At 40.7% G+C, this 18,392-nt stretch overlaps 1 protein-coding gene across 1 annotated transcript in view; it reads right to left on the bottom strand.

Annotated features, from left to right (window-relative positions):
• slc25a21 (solute carrier family 25 member 21) overlaps positions 1 to 18,392 on the bottom strand; it is an 89,654-nt gene that overhangs the window by 12,953 nt on the left and 58,309 nt on the right. The window contains exons 3-4 of the mRNA XM_084913956.1: positions 16,552 to 16,600; positions 4,183 to 4,266 (exon numbers count right to left, since the gene is read on the bottom strand). Of these exons, the coding sequence (XP_084770082.1) occupies positions 4,183 to 4,266; positions 16,552 to 16,600 (133 nt within the window). The remainder of the gene's footprint in view (positions 1 to 4,182; positions 4,267 to 16,551; positions 16,601 to 18,392) is intronic.

The raw sequence follows: 18,392 nt of genomic DNA, 5'->3' as shown, positions 1-18,392 counted from the left end.
TAAAAAAAAAGGTTCAGAGAAAAGACACCATTTACTCGGTATTTTGATTTAATAATAAACACTTCTCAGTTGTTTCAGGAAATCATCTGGCCTTTTTTCTCCCCCATTTGTCACCTAAACAAACACACCACCCTGACAGCAATTAATGGGACTAAGGAGTCAAAAACTAATCTTTTAGGCCTTTCCAAGGAGTTTACTGACAAATAAAAAAATGAAGACTATGAGTAGCCTTATTACCAAAAATAATTTCTTTATCTAAAAATAAAAAATAATAGATAATAATATTCTGTAAATGTACACATGGTCATTAAATATTTGTTGTGGCGAAGGGAAAGCGAAACTATCAGAGAGGGCAAACTGATAATGAATACAAGTCAAAGAGGACAACCTGGCGTGGCCGACTGTATCCTGTGAACAGCAGCACCAGCTCTGTTGTGGCAACATTCACAGAGATGATCTTGGTTGATTGGGTACAAGTGTAAATATTTTTGCTGCTGGAACAAATTTCCACTGACTATAACCTGAGACCGACAGGCGATTACGCTTGCACAGAATCCACAGCGGCGAGGGCGCCTAGCAAAAACAGCAGCAAACCACAATTAATTATCAAAAGAGTTTTCATCAGGTGATCCAGCCTATTTCATCAACACCTGAAGCTACACAAGCAGCACTGGCTCTGGGTAATTGAGCCCGCATTATCATGCCAGAGCAAGGGATTATCGCTGAGCAAAATGCTGCCTGGAAGCCAAAAATGAATCTCTTATATGGTTTGTGTAAACAAGTTATTTCAGTCAGACGGAAGGCCTTTCCCTCTCCTCTCTTTGTCCATGCAAATGGTGGCCACAGATTTCCCGGGTGTGGTCAGGCTGGGGAGCCACCAGGTGATGAAGGAGGAGTGAAATTTGTTACAGAACAAATATGGCCTCTAGTGAGTGGCCATCATTTGAATCCTTATTTGATTGCCAATGTAAAGTACACACTAAGTCCCTTTTTGTCTTTCCTAAACAAATGGCCTCCTGACACAGAGCGAGGGATGAAGGATATGTGCATCCCAGCATTAGGTGGGTATGCTTGTATGCTTGTGTGTGTAATTTGGCTTTCATTTTCATAAACCTTTCCTTTTTTAACAGCCTTCATCCATCTGGAGAGAAGCGTGTCAGTGACACAACTACACAAAAAAGACCAACTAAATAAATCCACTAACAGCGATACCAGTGACAGAAATAAAAACAGACAAAAATAGCGTAACAGTGAAAATGTGCAAACCTGGAAAATTGCTGCTATTTACATTTTGGAACACACATTTTATTTTCACAGTCTTTGAGGAAACTGACAGAAAAATGTTGCACAGGGAATAGTTTAGCATTTCCTAGTGCCTGTTAAAACTTGACATTGCTCCTAACAGGAACTAAATAACAGAATTCCCAGTGGCCAGGATTAAATCCACCAAAACTGCTTCCGTTTATGCAACTTAGATGTCACCTAAGTCACGAATAGCTATAACTAGAATAAAAAAAACCCCTGTGTTACTGACGTAAGAGATTGTACGATAAACACTTTTACCTGCTGTAACAAAATGACGCTATAGCACATGTTGTGCTTGTCAGGGGTTTGAGATTTGGATTAATCTAGCACAGTCTGTGAGATAAGTAAGTTTAACAGTAGTTTAACAGTATACTGTTCTTTCTTGCGTTGACTCTGAATCATTAGTTTTTATTCATCTCTGGCTCTCTTCCACGTTGTGTCTTTTGTCCTGACTCCCTCCGCTCACCCCTTACCGGTCGCGGCAGACGGCTGCCCCACCCTAAGCCTGGTTCATGTTTCTTCCACTTAAAAGGGAGTTTTTCCTTCCCACTGTTGCCAAATGTTTCCTCATAGTTGATCGTATGATTTTGGGGGTTTTCTCTCTAGTATTATTGGGTCTTTACCTTTCATTTTAAAGCACCTTGAGGCAACTCTTGTTGGGATTTGGCACTATATAAATAGAATTGAGGATTAGATATATGTGTATTTTCCTTTATAAATGCAATGCAAGTAGGTCAGTTTAGGATCAAAACTAAAAACAGAAGAAAGCAGCTGGCCTTGACAATATCTCTTTACCTCTTTACTATATCTCCATCAAAAGCTCACTAATAATCTTGGACTATCTTTCCTTTATAAGCTATAAAACTTAATTTCCCTTCAGAGATCCCAGTTATGCATGTTTCCAAAAGTGCCAAATATTCCTTTAACCTATTCCTTTCACCGTCGCATTTCATACATGATCTGGATCATCATAATCGTATCTGCTCTTCTTCACACTACCATGAATGTATACATATTTTTTGCATGGGTGGTCCCAGCTGGATTCAACCCCACATCCCTCAACCCTACAGTGTTAGTTCCAGGCATTAGTCACTCATCTTCAGTATTTCCACCGTTCTCATGTAATGCATGGACCCTTTTAATATAACCATGGCCGCGCTTTGGGTCCCGACCCAGTCTCTGGATACCACACTAGCAAAGAATGCTAGAGAATAGAGTCTTTTTGTTTGCCTCCAGACGGAAACACTTAACACATGCTCACGCTGCTGCCCCCACATGCAAAAAAAGAAAGAAGTGCAGACTGTAAGGCAATACACAACCAAGTGTTAGTGAGTGTAGTTCACACGGTCACACACTTATGAGCACAGCTACAGGATTTCATGCTATATTTCAGAGATGGCAAATGTAAAATTTTAACAGATATAACTCTTAATTCGTGTTAAGTATTCACGTGCATCTCCTTGTATATGAAATTAAATACTATAGGTGCAGCTATTGTGTCCAGGCTTGTGTCTTTCTTCAGCTTAGTCACTGAGCTCAACTTCAGAGCTCAGGTTTCCTCCCTCACCGCCTCAAAGAGGGAGAGAGAGTGAGGTCTGGTGTTGGCCCTGTTCTGCCATGAGCTGACGGGAGAAGTTTATTTTTAATAATAATTCTACAACAGTGGGGCCTAACACTATTTATATAAATTATAACTAAGTGGTTTGGCCTGTAGGTAATCCTCAATGTGCTACTGGGGAGTGATTACATACTCAGCAAAAATATACTGTTAATGATAATTGGTCGACAAGGAAGTGGATCTTCCGTATTCAGTGATTCTGCGGCACGTCTCGACTTTGTTAGATGAGATCATACTCAAACAGCACTCAGAAGCTTATGTTGATATTGTGAACGCCACGCTTTATGTCAACCATTTTATGTGCCAAAAGAATTCTCTGGAAATTCGTACAAGGTTAGTCCCGCAGGACACACCCAAAAAGTAGGCAAAGAAGCGTTAAATGTCACACTGTCAGCATGCGTATGGGGTGAAGAGGGCACGGCTACTGTAACAGCATAAGTGTGTGTGTTGAACTCCAGCCAACTGAGGATTTCTAACTGTCACTAGCCAGCCTCTTGCCTTGCGCTCACTCACACCTTGCAGCAGATCAACTTTATATCCGCAGTAAAGCTGTCGGCTCATCGTAAACAGAGCGAGTGGCAAACACTTTCTCCTACGCCTGCTCTATCTCACAGACCTGTGACAGGGCAGGCAGACGAGGAGGGAGCATGGCAGGATGGCTGTCTTTAGTTAGTCTACTCGTATCCTGTACGAGATACAGCGTATAATAAGGTATGTTCAGTGGTTTGCTGCACGATATTTTTGGAGGCTGACAGACACATCAGCCATTTTTAAGGAAACCAAACTGTAATGCTCACATCCTTATAGCCACCAAACCACATAACTTTTGGTTACATTTAAATAAAGCAGCATGTTTGGAAGAAATGTCACTCATAGCATAGCTGACTGCATACTTTTCTCCCTGATATGCTTTTAGTGTGACAGCAACAGTAGCTTTTCCTAAGAATTAAAGACATAAAAAAGCATAGCATACCTATGGACACAACAGCATAAGCAAACACCAAGTTTTTGGTGGCCAACTTAAAGTTTTGCCTTGATGTCACAGTACATTTTATTGTTCTAGGTTGTTGTAATAAAGATGCATTCATTGAGTTTGTGCTTGACTTTTGCCCCTCAAGGAACTATTAAAAAGAAACTAATTTAACAAGCATAGGCAAATAATGGCACTATCAACCTTTGTGTTTTTCATGTGCAGGAAAACAGAAAGACTCATGAGTGGCTCCCCATGTTATTTTGAATCATTACTGAGGATAACCTACCCTTCACTCTGGAAAATTGTCCGGAAGCAGTGACCCAGGCTCTTGTAGCTGGTGGGGTCAGTGGTTCCTCTTTGGATCTGAAACCTGCAACGAGAAATTTCTGATTAAAAATTCAGTTACTTTAAATATTATGATCATCAGCTCCATCAACTTATGTTAACTCTGCATAGGGACTGTTATCATAGCTAGATGTTGGTTTCCTTTAATTTCTATCCTCATTTCCTGTGTAGGCTATACTCCGACATGGCTTCAAAAGCACAAATTTGAGCTTGTTTTCCCTCTATTTTCTTCCCTCTCTTTTTTCCCTCCTCCACTATGATGAGAGGCTCCTTCCACCAGGTCCCCTCAGTGCAGGAGAGAACTCAAACATTTATTTAACCCAACTGATCCAATTAACCATGCAACACACCAGGCCTTTTGCACAAAGCATTTCAGGTACTAACATGCCAGCAAGCCTATAGTAACAGCTCTTGAGTTACGTGTAAATTTTTAATATGATGGAGCCAGTCGAGTGACTTTTTGTTGTACAGCAAACATGCAGGTACCTCTCTAATAAAGTCTGGTGAGCTGTGTGTAAATCTTGAAAGAATGAATAGAAATCATGCTTGTTAGGGGTAAAGAGCTTCAGGTACTCATTTAAGACTCCTCATTTAACACCACTGTATGCCTTGGAATTAGAGAAAACCTGATGAAATAACTAAAGTGTTATATGTGAAATGAGATGATGACAACTGTGTTTAACAAGCTGACAAAATCTAACTTGAAGATCTTAAATAACATTAGCAATTCTGAGGAGCGAAGCAGGAGACACGAGTAAAAAAAGCAGGCAGTAATGGGACAAGAGAAAGATTCCCTCCTCATATGGCTTCAACTTCTAGGTCACAAGGTCAGCAGTAAGTCGTCCACGCGGGTGCCTGATGGGGCCATAAAGAGCCCCCAGGTTCCAGTGGAGGGGAAGTTTAGTGGGGTGAGCGGCCTTTCATATCACTAACAGATTAACATCTTAGAGGGGTGTCCCTCAAATCCTATTTGGTGGATTCCCAAATAGCTTGTAACTGGTTCCTGAAAACTAGTAAAAACAGGATAATAAATAGATGTCTGACACCATATTAAAGACAAGAAGAAAAGAAAGACTCAAGGTATGAGATGATGGTGAAACAGGGGGTACTGGGAGGAGGCAAAGACCAAGAAGATTTAAGACCACAGGGGCTTGTAAACAAATTCAAATCTGGCTTAATTAGAGTCATATGATGAAGGGGTCAAGGATGGAAGGCACTCTGTCCTCAGTCTCCCCCTGTCTCCTTTGCTTGCCCTACTTCGACCCGAACTGGCCCTAAGAGAGTGAGGTTGGCAATGCCGTGGTCCAGTTCCAGCCCCCTGACTCCACTCGTAACCCCGGGGTCACCTCATTTCCTCATGGCCCTCTTCTACCCTGCCATAAAAGCCAGGGACCAAGCAGAAAGGCCCAGGGAGTAGAAGATAATAGGGATGAATATAAGAACTTATGGCAGCAGGGGAACTGTCAGGCCCCTGGCTAAGAAACTGCTTATGTTGCTTTTCACAGCAACCAGTTGTAGAAAACAAGACCCAAAGCTTTAGTTGGTTGTGAGTGAATGTCCTGTTTGGGGGGATTTGTGCAGACAAAAAGCTCTAGTTTCTGTTAACACGGCCTCAGTGAATACAAAGATATACTGGTTGGCTGAAGAAGAGCAAAAGATATCCTTTATATTGCTCTGGCAGATTTGCTTGGCCTTGGAGTCAGCCCTGCAAGTCATAAACTCTACAGACGGAAGACCCAAGGAAAACCCTGGGGCTTCTTTAAAACACACTGCTTGGAGCATCTTCTTCAATCATCAGTGAAAGCTAATGGAGATACAGTATACCAAGAGGTGATGAAATCTGCAAGTTCATCAAGGCTCCCCCATTTGCTCTTCACCCACATCCTACTCTCTCTGTACTTGTGCTTTATAGGCCCAGAGCTACCCGGGAGAGGGTGAAGGCGAGGGCAGGTTGGTGATTCTGCAAACGAGACAAGCACTCTTGTTTAAATAATACGAAAGACCTCGTCCACCTGACCTCCAATACCTATAAAAGCACAAATGTCAGGCATCCACAAAGATGTCAAAAAGGTAAAGGAATGTGCAGTAGAAGGCTAGAGCCCCATTCTTTGTATTTTTATGGATAGCAGAGGAGTGTTTCAGGGCTTAGCAAGGCTATGCCCACTCCCAGACCCTTGTGGTAATGGGCTTGAATGGGCCACCGACAAAATGGGCTGTCATCTCATAGATGGTGAGATGTGGAGGCGAACCTACCGACTGTGTTAAAAAAAAGCCTATAGGAAGGGGGTTGCTAGGTTGATTCAAACGCATAGGTTTGACTGGGCAGATTTAAAAGCCTTTCTTAAGAGATATGGATATTCCCTTAAAATAAATTAATAGCTGGATGAGTTTGATGACTTGCTATTTATTTAAAAACTCTTATTTATAGCTGTTCAGACAGACTGACATTTAATTAAAACACTAAGTAGAGAAGTAATGACCTAATCTACAACAGGCAGTTACCTATACCTATCTATTATACTGTAGTATTTCATATAGTGCAATTTTCCCCAAGTATGAATGTTTTATGATTTATGTGTTTTGCTGCGTATTTGGACTGGTTGCTACAGTGAGAGCCTTGATCTGCCCATGCCTTCCCTCTTGGAATGCCAAGTGCTTTGACAAAAAAGGAGAGAAACAAAAAATATGATTGAAGAAAAAGAAGAAGTGAATCACAAGGGGGGAGGAATGAAAGTTGAGCAATTTCTCATGTTAGATCTGAAGTACATAAGACAATCCAGAAGGAAACATAAAGGGGAAGTCTATTTTTTACAACCAGACAGTTAATTTTAATGAGCAGGATCATAAAGATGGTAAAAGTCCATTGCATTGGTACATGAGGTTACGACCACATTTCCGACATAAATGGTCCAACATGGCAAATTCCTTCAATTGTGACTTTAGCCATACAGTCTTGCATCAGGGTAAAGAGCCAAAATAAAAGGCCCCCGTCTTATTGTTTTGACAACGGAGATGACTTAGTCCCACAGAGTAAATAGTGTGTTCGATTTAAAAAGCACCATAAATTAAGGTGTATCACACTCAAGTTTGATTTCAACTCATCTATGCCCTGTCCATAAAGAAATGAGCAAAGAAAAAATTGATAGACTAAATCTATAATAAAACTGTTACAGGAAAAACTGAGAATAGGAGCAGAAGGGATATAAAGACAAACCTTTGGAGAACAGAATAGGAAAAAATATTAAAGGGGAAGAAGATGTGAGATGGGAGCTCAAGGGAAGTGATAAACTTTTGGTGCTTGCAACACGGCAGGCTGCCAGAGTTTGATCTGGACCAGGCCAGGTTAGGTTTCACCAGCACCCACTGGATCTGGGAAAGCCCAAATTATACATGCAGTCTGGATATCAGAAAAAAAGTTAGTCTGGTTGTTAAAGGGGCTACAAAATCCTTCTGTCATTCTGGATTCTCTCTCACACTGATAAAACTGATTCCTCTGAATCCCAGTGGTGATGTTGGGACTGTTTCGCTAGTCCAGATGTCTGCTCATATGCTGTAACCCTTGTGACCTGAGATCAGGCAGTGTTACTGGAGAAGAGCAAGAAAAAAAGCTGCATAAAACACCATGAGGCAGGGCCAGTCTAAGACTGGGACCTCAAATGCTTTGAGCATTACAAACTTCTGCTTGACTTGACTAAGAGATAACTCTGTGTTAGAGTGGACTGTAGCAAATTTAGAAAGTGACTACTGCAGAAGTGGATCAGATAGGTGGAAAAAATGAGCAGTCTTACCACCATTTCCAGAAAGCAATTGCATAACAGGAAGCATTTCTTGGGTGTTTAATCTAGAGTCTTTTAACCTCTGCCAACTGCTGTTAGCTGAAATTATGGCGCTATGGTGCAGTTTTAATTATGGCATCATATAAAAGTAAAAGTAAAACAGTAAAACCTCTTTTGCAGGTTCTTCAAGTACAAGTTAAGAACAAAAAAAACTCAGCTTACTATAACTCAATATTATTTTTTTTTATCATGGCTAAAACTAGACCAACTCTCTTTTTCAATAATTAAGGTACTAGTCTTTCGAATGATTATCTCATCAGTCATAGAGTAGTCCAGGAGAGGACAGTAGAAGCCATGGTTGGGAACTTCTGCAATATTGTTTAGACTCCCATGAGCTACCAACATAGACTCCCCTGACAGCAGGTAACTGCTGGCTGTAAAAAAGTGTGCTCCAGACAGAAGACAACTACCACGCATATTGCCAGGAAGAAACCCAAGAGTTACGCTGACATGTCTCAGCCTTGGCTCAGATCTCGACTGAATTTGCCAATAATCATACTTAACCTCCTAGGACAGGGGTGTCAAACTCAAATACACAAAATTCAAAACTGGAACAAAGTCGCGGGCTAATGTTAATATTTATTGAAATATATTTATTCCTCCATATATAAGAATGAATCTTTTCTGATGGACTCAAACACGTTTTGCTGAAAAACTGAATATGGAACAAGCAAAGCTTAATACTAAACAATATATATATTAGCTGTATAATACCAGTAGGCCAGCTCTAATAGTAATTTGGTATGGCTTTGCGGGCCAGAGTTTGACACCTATGTCCTAGGACCTGACATCACATTTTGGGTTATTTAGACCAAAATACACAATTTTGCTTGATAAGGGCCTGATATCCACTTACGAGGACATTATACTGCTACTGTTCAATCAAAATTTTAAATGAATATCCTCTTGGCTCTTATTTTTCTTAAAAACAAAAATAAGGTAAAAAAAAAAAAAATCTGGTAATTCTTTGTTTTTACATTCATCGGGCCCCAATATGCCAAAATATCAAAGAGAAATTAAAAATGCATGCGGTGGAAGAGTTCGGGTCTTAGGAGGTTAAACTACAGAGGCCTTGTTTCAAGAAATTCAGTCATCTTACATTGCTGTTATATTCTTCATTTGTTTAAACATTTGTGTCATGATGTTTTAGGGTGTAGATGCCAATTTGTCTCAGGGCTTGTAATATTGTTATTTAAAGACTTACTAATCAGAAAGTGTGTGGATAAAGAAGCGATTCGAGTAAATGGCAAACTACTACTGTTACCTTTCTCTGCTGCTTTTCTTTCAACTTTCTTTTCATCACATATATCTCTTAAACTCTTTCTTGGACAAACTGCTATCTGCCCTTACCTGGTATCCCTGACTAAGAAGTAAGCATAACGCTTTGAGGCAAGTGCAGGCCACAGTAATTTTTACTGGACGCCATCCAGATCTTTTAGCTTAAATCCAGTTATTTTAAGAGCTTGAGTGACATGAAGAATTACGGATCTAGTCAGTGATGCAGACCTATGAAAGTTACAACCAAATCATGCCAAGGTTTTTAAATAAGTCTGGAATGCTTGAGCAGTGACTTCTTCTCACCCACAGGCCAGATCACTTTCAGAGCAATGTCAACTACATATTACACACCATTGTGTAGTCTGGTGCAGTAAACATGCTTGGCCCTGTCTGCCTAAACACTGCATGAACAAATGGGAACAAAATTATACCTACGCTTTAGGCAAGAGTAGGAAATATCAATTTAATTGGATTTAAAAGATTTAATGACTGAAAGAAAAGAGGCAATCTAGAGAGTAAAGAAACTGCCAAACTACGAGTTGTTCCAAAGCAACAACAATTTCTGCTGAGCTTGAAATGTTGTGTAAGAGCGACTCCAATGTGGGAATAGCTTCTCGCGGGAGGCTGGAACTTTAGTAATAAATAAAGGATGCACAGACATGTATGTCTGAGTTTTGAAATGGTGCGGCAGGGGGGCAGCCGTGTGGTTGCAGCACAGTGAGGGTGTAGTGAAATCAAAGCCCTCTATGTTTTTACTCTGTAATTAGTGCACTGGAATGTGAACCTCTTCACTGATAATGAATACAGGTGCTCAACTACAAACACTGACAGGCCATATGCTCTTTACATGCACCTCTATAACACAAACTTCTATAATAATCCATATGACTGTTAGCTATAGCTCAAACAGCTGTGTGTAACTCTAGTAACATCTGTCACAACTGTAAAACTATGGGTGTGGTTTTTAAGGGCTTTTTTATGGTTGAAAGTCAGGTTAAAATAAGTGGGTAGTTACATCTTTCAGACATGCATGCCTTTCTGTTAATCCAACCAAAATGTAACATGTCAGCGGTTTGTCGAAATTTCCATTTAATCCACAATAGCCGTGAACCTAAATGGATTGTTTCTGTAACACTTCCAAAAAAAAAGTCTGAATGAATACAGTCATATTGATGTAGGATGATTTTACATACGGGGTGAGTACCAATAAGGACACCAAAGAACTTGATGATCTAACTCTAGACTTCATTCAGAAGAGTATGGTTTGAAACCAAGAAGAAATGTAGCTTTCTGGACAACAACACAAACAAAAGTTCTTGGGTTGCAAACTGGTGCAACGCCAAGAGCGCAACTGTTGTGCCTTCAGCTGAATATGAGAAAACCAGGCAACCAAACAGGATGACAAACAGACTGTAAGGATCATACAATATAAGCTATTTTTCTGTGATGTTTTGGCATGTTTGAATAAACCCGTGAAAAACACTGATGTAAAAGTCACCAATGTCACGATGACACAAATCTGGCTTGACTAAGCAGTGACTTGCCTGAAAAGAGATGGAACATTTCAGTTCTTAGTTCTTTGATATTTTAAATGTTTTTCATTAAAACTGCTCGACAGAAGGAAGGGTATATTCAGGGATATGTCACTGCTTTTCACTGAACTATTTTTGGACTTATTGATGGCATCATCTTGGGAGAGCTGCCCACATATAACGCAAGTGCTGACAAACTTCTTTGAAGGTGAAGTTGCACTTAAAGGAAGGTTAGAGGAAGGATCATGAGCCTTGTATTGTATTGCTTAAACTCCTTTTGATTTTTGAATGAATTTTATTTTTCACTGTGCATTACAATAAAGTCGCAATGGAGCAACAGTTACAAAAAATCAAAAATAACACAAAACCACCATCAAAAAGTCAAACACCCATCATATAAAAGACAGAAGGTTCTCATAATGTTTCAAAAGCAATTAAAAAAAAAGGTTTTTACTCTATTTTTGCAGCATCTGCAGAAAGTTTAGTATAGTACTGCACAGGTTTTGGAAAAACTGTGGTTATGATGAATAAAGGTATAAGTTAGGCACATTAAAACACTTGGTAGGAGAAAGATTATGGTTATGGTTAACAAAACCACAAATGTTAATTGCAGGTCTGTGACAAAATGAACTGTCAGCATAAACGTGGGATGTATTGACCGATGCACCTCCTCAACCCACCGCACCCCTACTTTCTGCCTTTCTACATCGTTCGCATTTCAGTCAGGACCGCTTTAGCGAAAGAAAATTATTATTTCCATTTGCAGTAATTTATATTTGGTGGTTCGGTGCTGTTCTAGTAGTCTCTACCCACCCTTTAAAGTGCATCAATGGAAAAGCCTGAAGCAGGAAAACCAGCAGTACAGCTCTCTAGGTTACAGAAGAGAGGAGGCATTAATGCCAACCTATATACACAGATACACAGGATGAAAAGAAAGAGTTGGTATGAAGCTGGGCTGCAAAGCTGCTTGCAGAGAAAGCAGTGAAGACAGACTAAAGTAGAGCATTGCGATTGCGGGGCGATCGTGGCTCAAGAGTTGGGAGTTCGCCTTGTAATCGGAAGGTTGCCGGTTTGAGCCCTGGCTCGGACAGTCTCGGTCGTTGTGTCCTTGGGCAAGAAACTTCACCCGTTGCCTACTGGTGTTGGTCAGAGGGCCCGGTGGCGCCAGTGTCCAGCAGCCTCGCCTCTGTCAGTACGCCCCAGGGTGGCTGTGGCTACAATGTAACTTGCCATCACGAATGTATGTGTGTGAATGGGTGGATGACTGGTTGTGTAAAGCGCTATACAAATACAGGCCATTTACCATTTTTACCATTGCCATTTGAGTATACAGAAGCATTAGTTATTATTAGTAATACAATTTTACAATACCAGATGAACTATGATTGCTAGCTTGGCTTGACTTTGAGGATTGCCTCAACCTGTGCTATGCTCAATATGAGTAAAAATAATCAACATAATCATATAAATAATTATTCATAGTGTGTTATTAGGATGGCAGACTTGGCAAGTACAACAGTCTAATGAACCATATTACAAACACTTCTGTTGAACTGCATTTTTCACCATTGAGAAATACAAGCGAGCGTGACTAGGCTATGACTATTCATACTGTAGTCCTGCCAAATATGCAGTTCTGCTCTGCCCATGAAAAGAATTGCTCTCTGCCTTTTGAACTGGACTCACAACTAACTCATTCAAGCAATGCACTGACTAAGTTGAGTTTATCCTGCTTGCGCCCGGCATGTGTCTAGCTTTACATTTTGAGCGAAGCCTTGCCCTGCGGACTGAGAGCGATTAGAAGCCAGCTTGACTACCGCTGACCTGCCTTTCCTTTACAAGGAAAGATCAGCTATCAGACTGCTACTGCTTTGTGCCCTGCTGTTTGAGGGTTGTGTCAGGGATTCCTCCTTAAGTGCACAGGGGTTCACCAAACAGTTGGGGGCAAACAGACGTGGAGGGAGGAGGCCTGAAACCTCTCACTATCCTTAGAGCTGTCACATGTTGCCCAAAAAGCCTGGATGTCATCTGTCAAAGCCCTCATCAAAGAGCACTTTCAAGCTCAGCAAGTTTCATGCGTGCTGTGACCAAATGAAGGTAGTGTTTCCATGGATACTGCCCCCAATTGAGGGCTAGTACCAGGTTTTTCTAATCAGGCTTGAAACAAGCTACTGGCAGGCTTAGTGGTTTGCAGTGACAGCCATGTCATACAACACAATTTACAGAATTGCACAATTCAATACAAATCTTCTAAACATGTACAACAGGGATCTAAAACAAAACATTATATAATCGCTCAACTAACTACAAATTCAGAAAAAAAGATGCAAGTTTAAACAATAGATTCCACATGATATTGATGAAGTAGTTATGTAATAAGGTTTATATTAACAAACGTAGTGGTTAAACAACAACAGGTTAACTGAGACGTTTGCTGAAAAACTGAAACCACAGAAGAATGCGAAAACACGAGAAAGCGTTTGTATTTAAAAGGTTAAAAAGTTGAATGAAGCGCAGTTAGAGGACAAAGAAAGAGACTTAGAGGAACAAACAAGGAATAAGTAAGGAGAGGATACAAAAAACTAGAATGGCAAAAAGGCAGAATTGGTGCAGAGGGCGACAAGATAGAAAGAAGGAGTGGCTCCGTCAGAGCGGTTGCTTAAAAATTATGGGGCCTTATTAAAACAAACACATCCGATCATGTATGCACTGTAGAAGCAAAAATAGCTTCCCTGTGACACAAGCTGCTTAGGCAGACACAGACATGAGGAAGGTGTGGTTTCATTCTCTGGAAGGAAGCACAGCATAAGGGTTGATGGGAAGCTGTTTCAGATGTGTGTGTGAGTATGTTTGCGCATGCATGTTTATAAGGGTGGAGCTCCATGTAACAGGATCTCAACATGAAGGGAAATGCGGGCTCATTGAGACTCTCTAATGAGAGGGGGAACCTGATCAGATTCAGATGGGGTGCCCCGAGCGCACAGCCCCCCTACAGAAAGTGCCGCCCGACACCCTTTGTTACCTCCAAGTGAGCTGAGAACAGCCCATGAACCATGTAACTAGGTGGTTTCCAGGTTAATGAAAAGCTGTAACTCCGGTCCCACTGTCTCTCTCGGCTAGAGCGACGACTGCCCTCCCCTTCCCACGTCGTATCACCCCCCCATCTTCACCTCCACATTCCTGCCCATGTCCATGACGGGAGTATCAGGGTCAAGGGCAATTAACTTTGCTTTGTGTGAAGTATGCTTTATTTATATCTGAGGCTTTTTATTATCCAGAGGAGTACACAATATAAGAAAAGTCAAAACCTCTGAGTGGTATATTTTAAATTAAATTATCTGAAATTGTATGACAATTAACAGAAATGTGCATTATATTACCAAAAGGGCAATTCACACTAAATTCACTTTGCAGTTAAGAATCTTTTTATCAAGATTCTACTCTACTGATTCATTTGCTGCACAAAAATATAAAAAGCTGTCTTGTGCCCAAGAAACTGTATGTTTAACTCTCTTTTAACGATGAAAGCGGTTGTAAGTCAAACTGATGGCAGGTGGGCTCAGCAGGAGTCCCTCAGATGTAAGATAGATGTACTTGTTAGCAAAGGTGAGTAACAGGAGTCATGGCTTGACTGGTCAGTAAACACACCACAGAGAGTTAAAGTGCAGCAACAAAGGCAAAAATACACACTGTGAGTCATCTGACAAGACTTTTACTTTTGCCCATATTTAAAGCAATGTCGAATGTGCTTTAATGAAATGCTGGCTATCATTACTCAAAAGTGCTTTAATAGATATGTAGAGCTATTACATTGTCTAGCTATTTCTTTATCTACCAAATCAGTCATCTTGGACGAGCAAAAGCTGCCAAATGGTCCGTGACATTACATTTTGTTGATTCATAACAGCAGTATTTGGCCACTGGTGGAGAAGCAAACTGCTGATGTTAGTCCTAAATCTGCAGTTCGCTCCCCCCGTCCCTGTGAAAGAGGAGAAAGCCAAATCCTCATTTGCAATACAGGTAAACATCAACTCCACGGCAGGTACACATTAGGGCGGGTTTACTTTAAAAGAAAGAAAAAGGGAGAAAGAAAAAAAGGAAGAAAAAAAAGCTCCTTTGATTCTGTGTTGGTGGAAAAAAGTAAATTTACACCAGTTGCTGTTCAATTTGGACCGGCGGACAATAAAGCAGGAGCCAGTGCCTAATAAGAGCCATGCCTGAGAGAGAGAGGGAGAGACACAGAGAGCGAGAGAAACCCAGTGGAGGTGTGTCTGCGTCTCGGCTCCAAGGTTCCTGCTAATAGATTTCAGCTCCCTCAGTTTCCTAATTAGCTGGTATGTAATGCTTGGTTTATGAATTCATGTGTAGATACTAAGTGTTAGAACATGTGTGAACATGTACAGTGTGAATGCATATTCACACATACATGGCATTGTATGTGTACGGCAATGATACAAGCTGTGTGTGTCATTATCACGCCAAATAAACAGCAACTACCTGTTGTTTATAAATTCATATACTGACTATAGTGGTGATTTAAATTAATTTTTAAAAATCCCCTATTTAAGACCGAAAGGAATCAGATTACACTGACCAATTCCCAGCCAAAATCTGCCTATCAACGTCAACACATGGCGACACAAACAGAAAACAAACAGATAAACCTGTCCAGTTTTAGTGCAGCTTTTACCACTTTTTAAGGAAGAGCATTACAAAGCAAATAGTGAGTGCACTTTTAACCCTGACCCTGTGTGAGGATGGACAGGCAGAGCTCAAGACTTACCTGTAATAAACCCCAATAGCTTCCACACATGACCATAAATCACACGGTATGCCTTCAAAGTATCGAATATCGACTAATACAACACTGCTCACCCCTGGCTTTTATCCCCCGTGCTTCCTTTTCTGTGTTCTGGTGGTGGCACTGCCTTTAAAGTGCAACCATCTCACTTTTTTAAAAGGCACACCGAGCAATTTATTTACCAAGAAACTGCAGCCGTAAATGACAGAAAAAGCTGCACAATTTACGGACAAGTAGTGAATGGGGGTAGGGGGGCCCAGAACGAAGCCAGGGGTCTTGGCTGGGCCTGTGAAAGCCTATAAAGCTTTAGTAGTAGCCCACGACCTGTTTATGGCTGGCTGAGACGCTGTGGTGTGAGGCTCCTGATCACTCTGCAGCTCGTGACTGCTGCCGCCCTTGCATAACACACAAACAGGAGATGGTAACGAAAACAAGGCATTAAAACACTGCAAACAGATTCGGTGACATGGGCTTTATTCTGCAAGTCCTTGTCTGTCTCAGAAAGAAAAGGTTTGGGCCTTTTTTTTTTTTTAATTAGGTAACGAGGCAAAAAAAGAAGAGTGACTTAAAAACAGAAGACATCTAACCTTAACATTGTGTAGGGAATAAATGGGTAAATGATGCATTTCATTTTCCACAAAACGTCTGAGGCTCTTGGCATTTGTCTTGGCCTGCTTAAATGTGGATTGCAGAACTGGCTTGGCATGCTGAGCTTGGGGACCTGGTATGCTCGGAACTTCACAGCATAGATGCAAATGCCCACCAAGAAGATTCAAGGCAGATGTGGACTGAAATGGCGTCCTTGTAAGTAGCCATTTGGTAAAGGTATTGCAGGAATTTTTTATTTTGAAAATGTGGCTCACCTCGTCTTCACCACATCGAGGGGATGCATCAAGCAGATCTCTACCAGACCTAAAAAAAGTTAAAAAAACAGTCAAGATTAGTCACTTTAAAAAGAATAGATAATCAGTTCTCTATTTTCCTTGCTTTCTTTTTTGTTCACTGCACTGACGACTGCTTACGAATGAAGATAAATGAAAAGCATTTTTTTATCAGTCACTGGATGATTTCCAACGGTTTCAAGATTGTATTTCTGCAAATGCACTCCTTCTGTGTTCCGCACAGACTGTTTACCAGCATGAAACCAAAGCCTGCTCAAACGTGACTGGTCAATACAACTGGACTACAAACAGAAACCAGACATTTCTGATGGTTAAGATAGCATTAAGTATGTTGAAGAAAGATTCATTGGCAGCATACGTTTGTCAGAAATGAGAGTAATTGAAAATTATGAGTTTGAGTCTCTATAGTTTCAAGTTGGCTTTCCAAATGCTCAGCAATTGCTACTTAGTCTAAACTGAGCATATTTAGGTTTGGGACAGCCGGCCATACCATGCACACAATTTTTTTTTAGAGATTTTAGTAAAACATAACTAAATGTGAATAAAATAATAAATAATCTACAAACAGTGATATCGTTTATCAGTCTATTTTCTTTGTTATGACTTTTTTGTTAGTCTTCCTGTTCTGTTTTTGTAAATCACATCAGTGCTGTGAGCCAGTCAAATCTTCCACATCGATCATGTGAACTTGTAGATGTATGCGAAATCTCTGTGACCATCAGATAGCAACACAGTGTGTGTGACAGTCACCCTGTAAACAATCTGATAAGAAGCTTGTTTAACGTCTAACTGGGGAAAAAACAGTGAATGTTCGTTCATGTGATAGGTTTCGCTTTCATTTTAAACCCATTTAAATTGGAAAGTTCTGTAAAAATACATTTTTTCATGTTTCTACCAAATGGTTTTGAGGTGCAACCAATGCAAGTCCTAGCAACTTTACATAAGAACCTCATCATCACTCTGATTATCACTCTGCCTTTTGGAAACAGCAGCTACTTCAGTAATTCTCAGTTTTTTATGCATTGGTCTGAATGAGAGATCCGGCAAGACTTCTTTTTCTTTTCAAAAACCCTCTGAGTGCTGAAGCCACCGACTATATCACCCGTGCAAACCCAGTACATCAGCAATATGCCAGCAGAATCAATGCAGCCGGGTGATCACTGAAAGACTCTGAGGTTTCACACACACGCTAACTATGTGCATCTGTGTTGAAAAGCCACTGCTTTGGCACGGAGGCTCTCTGACTCAATCTGGATTTTTTTTTTGAACTGGCGATTCTCACTGCATCCCTTTACTGGGGCTCTGAGGGCTTCCCTTGCAGATTCCACTGTGTGTGTACACAGCTGCTGTGCAATATGGGGTCTTTCTAATTTGCTCAATTAAACATATTGTCTATAAAAGCGTGTGTCTTCTGGGGTTTTTCCAGGGAAGTAATTATCAAGTGAAATACCACAGTAAAAATTACTTTGTCTACAGTTGCATCTTAATGTACGAATGGGAGAACTACGAAGCACTGAACCAAGTTGCCAGTGGCAGAGAGTCAAACAAAATTCCATCTGTTACGGCTCAGTTGACCTGACTTTGGTTCTTAATGACACTGCGCTGGAGAGGTAAATGCAACCGTCCATTGGACAGATTGTTTTCTGTCCTCTCTATTAATAGGCCTGATGTGAAGACGAGGCGCGTCAAATCTTTCAACGGGTAATCAGATTACATGATGAAACCAAACCTGCCTGTTTGCTCGATCAGCCTGTCTGTCAAAGTGATCTAGAGGAGGAAGTGCAAAGGGGAAAAAGAGACAA

The sequence above is a fragment of the Perissodus microlepis genome, chromosome 19, assembly GCF_051167445.1.
Source record: "Perissodus microlepis isolate ML-2025 ecotype Zambia chromosome 19, ASM5116744v1, whole genome shotgun sequence".
Classification (NCBI taxonomy): Eukaryota; Metazoa; Chordata; class Actinopteri; order Cichliformes; family Cichlidae; genus Perissodus; species Perissodus microlepis.
Note: the sequence above shows the minus strand (reverse complement) of the source record. Positions and strands in the feature narration are given on the sequence as shown.